Below are 10,361 nucleotides of genomic sequence, written 5' to 3'. Positions count from 1 at the left end.
AAAAGAAACGAAATAAGAGGATTAAAGTGAAAGATGTCCAGCATATGTTATTTAAAAATTTTAAATAAAATGCATTTTGTTGATCATTAGAAAACTACTTGATTGCTGAGCAATGCGTAATAGGGTGGGTTCGATTTTATTGAAACAACTACTAAATGGTTTTAAACATTTTCTGAAAATAAAACTACATTTGTTTTCTACCAGTTATTTTAAATTTATTGTTATTAGTTTCATTACCATACAAACATTTTTATTACAATTTTTTTTTTTTTTTTTTGGTTTAAACTTTTTAGCAGTTTTCATCTTTTTGTTTAATGTTTTTCTTTTTCATTTTAATTTTGTTAGTTACACATAACATTACAATTATTACTTAAGCTTTACATTTACATACAATGTTTTCATACATACTTATGATCTGTTAGCAATCATAATTTGTTTAGAAAAATATTTAGAAAAATGCATAATTAACTTTTGCTTATTATTTATATTTTATGTTTTTTTTTTTGTTCTTCATTAATACAATTAACAATTATATTTGTGTTGTTCATTTCTTTAAAACTAAATTTGCTTTATTTTTGTTGTTGTTCTTAAAGGTGGGCTAAAGGTTGCAACTACCAGTTGTCGAATTTATTTATGGTTTTTTTACACTTGTTCTCTAATATACACACATACATACAAATATGCTTAATATTATGTTTTTTTGTATTTTTTTTAATAAATATAAAGCTTTTTAGTGCATTAGTGTGAGTGTGTTTATTTTCTCTTTACTTTAGGGAGGAGGGAGAGGAAAAGGATATAAGGTAAGAAGAGTATTTGTATAGATATGTATATGTGTTTTTATGTTTCAAGGAAGAGCTTTAACTAACTGCCATTTATTTTCATCTTATTACACACATTCATATAGAAATTTTTAAAATGTTTCTTTTAATATTATTTCTTAAAATTTTTTCTTACAAAAAAAACAAAATTATATTGTTAATTGCTAATAACAATTGAATTTATTTTTTAACAAATATTGTTGTTTTTGGTTTATTTCTTTCAAATAAGTTTCTGTTGCGCTTCGTTTTATTGTTCACCATTTTTTAGTTTGTCCAGTGTGTTGAAAACAATTGAGTAGACAATGTCCATTAACTTAATCCAGGCTGCCGTTTGTTTCTCATTTAAATTACAGACCGCCGTTAATACCTCCAAAATAACCTCTTTCAGTTCCTATGAAAGTTACAGAAACAAAATTATCTTAAATAGGAACTTAATTACATTTTTTTTTTTTGAGATTTCACAACTTACATTAAACGATTGTTTTTCAATTTGTCGATTAAAATGTGACACTGCAACTTTTGACCACATTTCCTCTAGCTTTGGTCCCGACCAATCATGTCCCAACATTTGTATGGATTCATCAAAAACTTTAATAATGCGCACGGCATGGGCTTTGAAGCGGGCATTGTTCTGTAATAAAAATAAATGAAATGCTCATTTTTAGACTGTGATATTTTCTAAAGTCTTGATTTCAATCATGTGTATAGTCCAGAATATAGTCTTTACTATAGTCCAGACAATTTGGTAACGAAATCGATGCTCTTGAGCGAAAAATTCCATTTAAATTAATTACTCATATTTCCTTTAAAACCCATATCGCCTATAGTCCAGACTATATTTTTTTCTCTAGTTCAGTCTGTAGTACTGTCTATAGTCCAGACTATATTCTTGTATATATGGCAGTCTAGCTTATAACTCAGACGATATTTGTTTCTATGTTCTAGACTATAGTCTTGTCTACAGTCCATACTACAGACTTTTATACAGTCCAGACTATAAACATGTCTTCAGTCTAGAATAGTCTTGTGTATAATCTAGGCTATAGTCTTTTGTATAGTCCAGACTATAGTCTTTTCTATAGTCTTATCTATAGTCCAAACTATAATCTTGTCTATAGTGAAGATTATAGTCTTGTCTATAGCCCAGACTTAAGTCTTGTCTATAGTCCAGACTATAGTGTTGTCTATAGTCCAGTCTATAGTCTTGACTATAGTGTTGTATATAGTCCAGTCTATAGTCTTGTCTATAGTCCAGCCTATAGTCTTGTCTATAGTCCAGACTATAGTGTTGTCTTTTGTCCATATGATAGTCTTGTCTATAGTGCAGACTATATAGCCTTGTCTATAGTCCAGACTATAGTCTTGTCTATAGTCCAGACTATAGTGTTGTCTTTAGTCCAGACGATAGTCTTGTCTATAGTCCAGACTATAGTCTTGTCTATTGTCCGGACTATAGTCTTGTCTATTGTCCGTACTATAGTCTTGTGTATAGTTTAGACTATAGTATATGGTCTTGTAAACAGTCTAGACTATAGTCTTGTGTATAGTCTAGACTATAGTCCAGACTATAGTCTTGTCTATAGTCCAGACTATAGTGTTGTTTATACTCCAGACTATAGTCTTGTCTATAGTCCAGACTATAGTGTTGTTTATACTCCAGACTATAGTCTTTTCTATAGTCCAGATTATAGTGTTGTCTATAGTCCAGACTATAGTGTTGTCTATAGTCCAGACTATAGTAAGGACTATGGTCTTGTCTATAGTCCAGACTATAGTCCAGACTATAGTCTTGTCTATAAACCAGACTATAGTCTTGTCTATAGTCCAGACTATAGTCTTGTCTATAGTCCAGACTATAGTATTGTCTATAGTCCAGACTATAGTATTGTCTATAGTCCAGACTATAGTATTGTCTATAGTCCAGACTATAGTATTGTCTATAGTCCAGACTATAGTATTGTCTATAGTCCAGACTATAGTATTGTCTATAGTCCAGACTACAGTATTGTCTATAGTCCAGACTATAGTCTGATCTCTAATTCAGACTTTATTCTTGTCTATAGTCTTGTCTATAGTCCAGACTGTAGTCTTGTCTATAATCCAGAATGTAGTCTTGTCTATAGTCCAGACTGTAGTCTTGTCTATAGTCCAGACTGTAGTCTTGGCTATAGTCCAGACTGTAGTCTTGGCTATAATCTAGACCACAGTCTTGTCTATAGCCCAGACCATAGTCTTGTCTATAGCCCAGACCATAGTCCTGTCTATAGTCCAGACTTTAGTCTTGCCTATAGTTCATACTATAGTATTGTCTGTAGTCCATTCTATAGACTATAGTCTTGTCTATAGTCCAGACTATAGTCTTGTCTATAGTCCAGGCTATAGTTTTGTCTATAGTCTAGACTATAGTCTTGTCTATAGTCTAGACTATAGTCTTGTCTATAGTCCAGACTATAGTCTTGTTTATAGTCCAGACTATATTCCAGACTATAGTCTTGTCTATAGTCCAGACAATAGTCTTGTCTTTAGTAAAGTCTAGTTAACAATTTATGTAGCTCTGAAGCTGCATGGGTCCGACTTGATCAATTCTAAAATGACATCCTTAAACATATATAGTAAAAGTATAGCCAACAATTACCCACTTGAACACCCCATTAAATGTCCTTCTGTCAAAGTTTAAACAAAACTCTCAGGCACACCTCTTATCTCAATCTTCTCTGCTTCTTACAACACTTATCTATTTATTGAAATATACTTAAACATTGTCTATATTTAGGGATATTTGACAACACTTCAAAAATATTTAGCATACTTCAAGGCACTTAAATGTCAACAGACTGTTAAATAAATATCAAGATGGTGTAACTAATACTTAACATCTATTAACAAAAATATATGTATGTATGTTTTTCCAAGCCTAATGAAGGCAATTTTAAACAATTGTTCTCCTTAATATCCCTAATCATCTGAAAATAGTTTGTTTAAGAAAATACTTACTTTTAATTCATCAATTGGCAGATCTTTAAATGAATAAAACTTTTCCAAATTGGACGGATATTTTGTAAAGAATTTTAACAATATCGCCACACCGGACTCTGTGGGTGTAGCAGCGGGTATTTCCCAAGTTTTTTTGATCTCATATACTTCATCGCAATTCATGTTGGTGTGTTAAAAGTCTTTATTAAAGCTCTGTAGAAACCGTCAATTATATATAAAGATAAATTTAGCTGTAATCAGAAAAAAGAAAAAGATTATTAAACTCTAAAAGCACAAATTCACTAAATACATATGTTTAATAATGTACACACACGCATACAAAAATCATTAGCATTCTGTAGTTGACATTTCTATTAAAGTCATTCATTCATTTCATCCAAATATCCCTCCCCCTTCAGAATGTTCTAACGAACATTTATAAGTTCAACAATATTTAAAAATTTAACGTTTTTGTGTCAGTTTTAATTTGTTTATTATATTTATTCATTGTAGTATTTAACTTTTTTTACTTGTCATCTGTTTTGCATGATGTCAAGTTGTCGGACAGACAGTTAGATTGACTTTTATTCTTTTTTAGTGGTTGTGCTTTATGATTGTTGTCATTTCAATTTTATGACTGTACAATACACACAACAACAAAAATAATAATATTATTATTTCTCTGTACAAGAAGTCTTCAACAACAAAAACATATTTTCGACAACAACAACAACAAAAAATCATAAGTATTATGTCAAGTGGTTTTGTTTTCATTCTGACACGTGATTAAGTTAATGGGCAGAGCACAATGGGTCATAAAATGCCAATTCCTTATGAAAACTCTATATAGACTATCTTTTTTAAAATTTCTGTTGCACTTTAATAGCTTTTTTATATTATTCCGAAATTTTAATTTTAAATTTAACAAAATAATTAAAAAATTGTTCAAACAAGAAAAGGTTGAATATCGGTCTATTCCTAATATTCGTGAAACAATTCATAACGAATTTTAAAGTATAATTTTTAACAGATTTTTTTTTATTAAAATTTAGATAAATAATTATATTCTTTCCCATAGTGCAACCACTATTTACATTTAAATCGTATATTATTCACAATAATGCAATCAGAATTTTGAAATAATTAATTCTTAAAAAACAAAATAATTTTTTTTATATTAAATTTTAAAACAATATTGTTATATCAGCATTTTAATGATCTTCGGAAAACACTATATATGGGTGCTAAGTACAGTTAAGGACCCACCTCTACATAACTTTGTAGAAAATTCCAATAACTTATACAAATACACTACACCACACACCAGACTATAGACTAGACTACAGACTAGACAATAAAATAAACTATAGACTAGACTAAATACTAGAGCATAGACTAGACTAAACACTAGACTATAGACTTGACTGTAGACTAGACTGTAGACTAGACTATAGACTAGACTATAGACTAGACTATAGACTAGACTATAGCCTAGACTATAGACTAGACTATAGACTAGACTATAGACTAGACTATAGACTAGACTATAGACTAGACTATAGACTAGACTATAGACTAGACTATAGACTAGATATAGACTAGACTATAACTAGACTATAGACTAGACTATTGACTAGACTATAGACTAGACAATAGACTAGACTAATAGACTAGACTATAGACTAGACTATAGACTAGACTATAGACTGACTATAGACTAGACTATAGACTAGACTATAGACTAGACTATAGACTAGACTATAGACTAGACTATAGACCTAGACTATAGACTAGACTATAGACTAGACTATAGACTAGACTATAGACTAGACTATAGACTAGACTATAGACTAGACTATAGACTAGGACTATAGACTATAGACAGATATAGACTAGACTATAGACTAGACTATAGACTAGACTATAGACTAGACTATAGACTAGACCTAGCTAGACTATAGACTAGACTATAGACTAGACTATAGGACTAGACTAGTAGACTAGACTATAGACTAGACTATAGACTAGACTATAGACTAGACTATAGACTAGACTATAGACTAGACTATAGACATGACTATAGACTAGACTATAGACTAGACTATAGACTAGACTATAGACTCGACTATAGACAGACTTAGACTAGATTATAGACTAGACTATAGACTAGACTAGACTAGACTATAGACTAGACTATAGACTAGACTATAGACTAGACTAATAGACTAGACTATAGACTAGACTATAGACTGACTATAGACTAGACTATAGACTAGACTATAGACTAGACTATAGACTAGACTATAGACTAGACTATAGACTAGACTATAGACTAGACTATAGGACTAGACTATAGACTAGACTATAAGTAGACTAGACTATAGACTAGACTATAGACTAGACTATAAGTAGACTAGACTATAGACTAGACTATAGACTAGACTATAGACCTGACTATAGACTAGACTATAGACTAGACTATAGACTAGACAATAGACTAGACTATAGACTTAGACTATAGACCAGACTATAGACTAGACTATCGACTAGACTATAGACTAGACTATAGACTAGACTATAGACTAGACTATAGACTAGACTATAGACAAGACTATAGACTAGACTATAGACTAGACTATAGACTAGACTATAGACTAGACTATAGACTAGACTATAGACTAGACTATAGACTAGGGACTATAGACTAGACTATAGACTAGACTATAGACTAGACTATAGACTAGACTATAGACTAGACTATAGACTAGACTATAGACTAGACTATAGACTAGACTATAGACTAGACTATAGACTAGACTATAGACTAGACTATAGACTAGACTATAGACTAGACTATAGACTAGACTATAGACTAGACTATAGACTAGACTATAGACTAGACTATTGACTAGACTATTGACTAGGACTATAGACTATATGACTAGACTATAGACTACTAGACTAGACTATGACTAGACTATAGACTAGACTATAGACTAGACTATAGACTAGACTATACTAGACTAGACTAGACTAAGACTAGACTATAGACTAGACTATAGACTAGACTATAGACTAGACTATAGACTAGACTATAGACTAGACTATAGACTAGACTATAGACTAGACTAAGACTAGACTATAGACTAGACTTATAGACTAGACTATAGACTAGACTATAGACTAGACTATAGACTAGACTATAGACTAGACTATAGACTAGACTATAGACTAGACTATAGACTAGACTATAGACTGACTATAGACTATAGACTAGATTAGACTAGATTATAGACTAGACTATAGACTAGACTATAGACTAGACTATAGACTAGACTATAGACTAGACTATAGACCATATAGAGTCGGTCTAGTCAACAGACTTTACCTGACTGAATACCTTTAATTCTATTAAAATTAAAACCGTCAAGTCCTAAAACATGTTATATTCATAAAGCGTGGTAGATGTAATGGTTTTTCTCCGAAAGAATATACTCCTTACAATTACTGTTTATAAAATATAGTACAATCTCTTTACATTTTGTTTGGTTCATTTATATTGAGTATTTTATTCGTGAGTTTTTCTCTTTATCTGTTAGTATATACGGAATAATTCATAAATATATTATTTTTTTATTTAGTTATTGTGAGTGCAATCTACTTAATAGAAAGTATATGTACCAGGGTTGGACAGCTTAATGCTCTACAAGATTGCATTAACCTAGCCATAGGTATTGAAACAAATATGCTAAAATGATTTTAGTAGATCAAAATATTTTGTTAACAATAAGTACAAATCTGCACGAAATTGCATGTGTTAATTATTAGTACTTTAATACATATGTACCAATTTCCCACCTCTGCATATGTCTGCTCCGATAATATTGAAATTTACTCATAATATGGTTTTGTAAATGCAAGAGTATTTCCGAATGACAGAAGAGGAAATGGAAACAGCATGTGATGAATAAACAATCAAATAATAGTACTTATGAGAATGTAAGTAAAAAAACATAAAAGTAATAAAAGTATTAAATATTTGTCAAACAATTTAAGCAATAAATTATATGGTGGAAAAGAGCAATGCTCTTTAATAACGAAATATAGAGAAATTTAAGAAAATACATTTGCTGTAATGAGAAAATGAGAAAATGAGGCTAGTAGACTAGTACCTTTACAAGTCAAGAGTATAATAAATATAATAGACATGATTCTATTCAACAGACTAGTCAATAGACTAATCTAAGGAAGAGTCAACATACTAGTCAAAAGACAAATCAATAGAGTAATCAGTGGATTATGCAATAGATTAGTTAATAGAGCAGTTAAGAATCTATTCATTCGGCTAGTTAATAGACCAGTCAATATACTGGTTAATGTACTAGATAAGAGAATAGTCTAGTAGACTAGTTAGTAGGCTACTCAATAGTAGTCAATAGTCAATAAACTAGTCCATGCTCAATAGACTAGTTAGTAGACTGGTCAATATTCTAGTCAATAGACTAATCAGTAGGCTAGTCAATGGAATAGTCAATATACTCACCAGACTAGTTAATGTACTAGTCAATAGAATAGGCAGTAGGCTTGTCAATAGAATAATCAGTAGGCTAGTCAATAGATGAGTCAATAGACTGGTACATATGCTAGTCAAAAAACTAGTCCACTAGGACTAATCAAGACTAGTTAATAGAATAGTCAGTAGACTAGTTAATAAAATAGTGAATGGAATAGTCAATAGTTGACTAGTCATTATACTAGTCAATGTACTTGTCAATAGACTAGTCAAAAGATTAATCAATTGACTAGTCCATAGGCCAATCAGTGAACCAGTCCATATACTAATCAATAGACTGGTCAATTATATAGTCATTAGATTATTCAATAAACTACTGACTAATCAATATACTAGTCGGTAAGCTAGTCTATACATCAGTCAATAGACTACTCAATGCTCAAGTCAATAAACTGGTCCATTGACTATCAATAGACTGGTCAAAAGACTAAGCAATAGGCTAGCCAATATACTAGTCTGTAGGCTTGTCAATAGACTAGTCAATAAACAGGTTGACAAACTAAACAATAGCCTGGTCAATAGACTGGCCAGTAGACTAGTCAATAAACTAGTTAGTAGACTAGTCAATACACTAGTCAATATACTAATCAATAGACCAGTCAGTAGGCTAGACAATAGCCTAGTCAATATTCTAGTCAATAGACTAATCCATAGACTAATCAATAGTCAATGGACTAATCAATACAGAAAAGTAAACAGGACTAATCAATGGAATATTCAATAGATTAGTCAGTAGACTAGACCATTGACTAATTAGTAGCCTTGTCAATAGTCTTGTCAAGAGACTAGGAAATAGATAAGTAAAAAAACTAGGGCAATAGATTAGTCAATAGACTATTCAAAAACTAGTTAACATACAGACCAGTTACTAGACCTATCAATACTATCATGATATCATAAACTAGTAATCGATAGAGATTAGTCAATAGATCATATGACCATTAACTATGTAAATACATATCGAAAATATAAGAGATTATACAAGTCGGTCTGTATTTATTCAACACTTTTACCTTTCTTAATTATGATTAATTTGATTCTTTAATAGTACTTCACTGTTATCATCTTATCCCCATCAATTTGCTTGTTTAAAACACAAAAGTAACTTCTTTCACAAAAAACCCTTTTAGCCATAAAGGAAATTAAATAAACTGAAAAAAAAAGAAACTTTTTCCTAATCGAAAAGTTTTTTAAACACAAGAAAAAGGACCTCTACTCTCTGTCCGAACAGCAACAAGAGAACAAAAAGTAATTAATTAAAGATGAATCAAGAAGCATACAAAATGAAAATGTATGAAGAATATACAAGAGCAACAAAAATGTAACAAGAATCAACAACAATGAAGACATAAATGAAAAGAAGGTGGTTTGAATAGAAAACGTGACAAGCATGAAGAATGTCAACAACAGACACACGCACACATACTCATTTACATTTTCTTGTAACAAGGGAAACTTTTTTTCTTTTGCTAAAACAATTGTTATGTGAAAGGACTAAAGAGATATCTAACTAAGGATACCATATACAATATGATACTTGTTTACATTAAATTATACATATTTACATACATTACATATACATTAGTATACATTGAATTCAGTGATGGGCAAGTGTATACTATAAACATGATTATGTGCAACAGTTGTTTTATAAATTGTCACTATGTCACAAAATTTTTACTTCCTTGTCATAAATTTTCAAATTTTGAATCCACCATTTACTTTCAATTATACAGATAGTTTGTTACTTTACAGGTCCCTGGTAGTCTAGGGTGTAAACACTTCTGTTTGTAAGTTTGTGAAGTGCTTGTCACTTTTAATCATACATTTTATACAGAAATTTTATTGATCTCTATACTCGTTAAATGATTTCTAAAAACGCCCATCACTTCTTTGAATCAACACATATGAAATTGTTTAGATGTATACTTCTGTGTATAAGCATGGTCACATAACCTTGTGAACTACTACTGTATGTATTATATCATTACAAAAAC

At 30.6% G+C, this 10,361-nt stretch overlaps 1 protein-coding gene across 1 annotated transcript; it reads right to left on the bottom strand.

Moving 5' to 3' along the window:
• Window positions 1–350: 350 nt before the first annotated feature.
• Window positions 351–4,049, bottom strand: LOC119615260 (globin CTT-Z-like). The gene is made up of 3 exons (XM_037971336.1): window positions 3,813–4,049; window positions 1,288–1,449; window positions 351–1,209 (listed from the first exon to the last, which is right to left on the bottom strand). The coding sequence occupies exons 1-3, from the start codon at window positions 3,972–3,974 to the stop codon at window positions 1,066–1,068; spliced, it is 468 nt and encodes a 155-aa protein (XP_037827264.1). The 5' UTR covers window positions 3,975–4,049; the 3' UTR covers window positions 351–1,065.
• Between the last annotated feature and the right edge of the window lie 6,312 nt (window positions 4,050–10,361).

Source organism: Lucilia sericata, unplaced genomic scaffold (genome assembly GCF_015586225.1).
Source record: "Lucilia sericata isolate MDLA Ls3-8-SP2 unplaced genomic scaffold, ASM1558622v1 Contig004667F_arrow, whole genome shotgun sequence".
Taxonomy (NCBI): domain Eukaryota; kingdom Metazoa; phylum Arthropoda; class Insecta; order Diptera; family Calliphoridae; genus Lucilia; species Lucilia sericata.
This window is presented reverse-complemented; position numbering and strand designations above follow the sequence as displayed.

Coding starts and splice junctions, on each gene's coding strand:
- LOC119615260 (XM_037971336.1), bottom strand. CDS start 3,974: ATGAATTGCGATGAAGTATATGAGATCAAAAAAACTTGGGAAATACCC. Junction 1,450..3,812: donor TGCCAATTGATGAATTAAAA/GTAAGTATTTTC, acceptor TTTTTATTACAG/AACAATGCCCGCTTCAAAGC. Junction 1,210..1,287: donor TTGAAAAACAATCGTTTAAT/GTAAGTTGTGAA, acceptor TAACTTTCATAG/GAACTGAAAGAGGTTATTTT.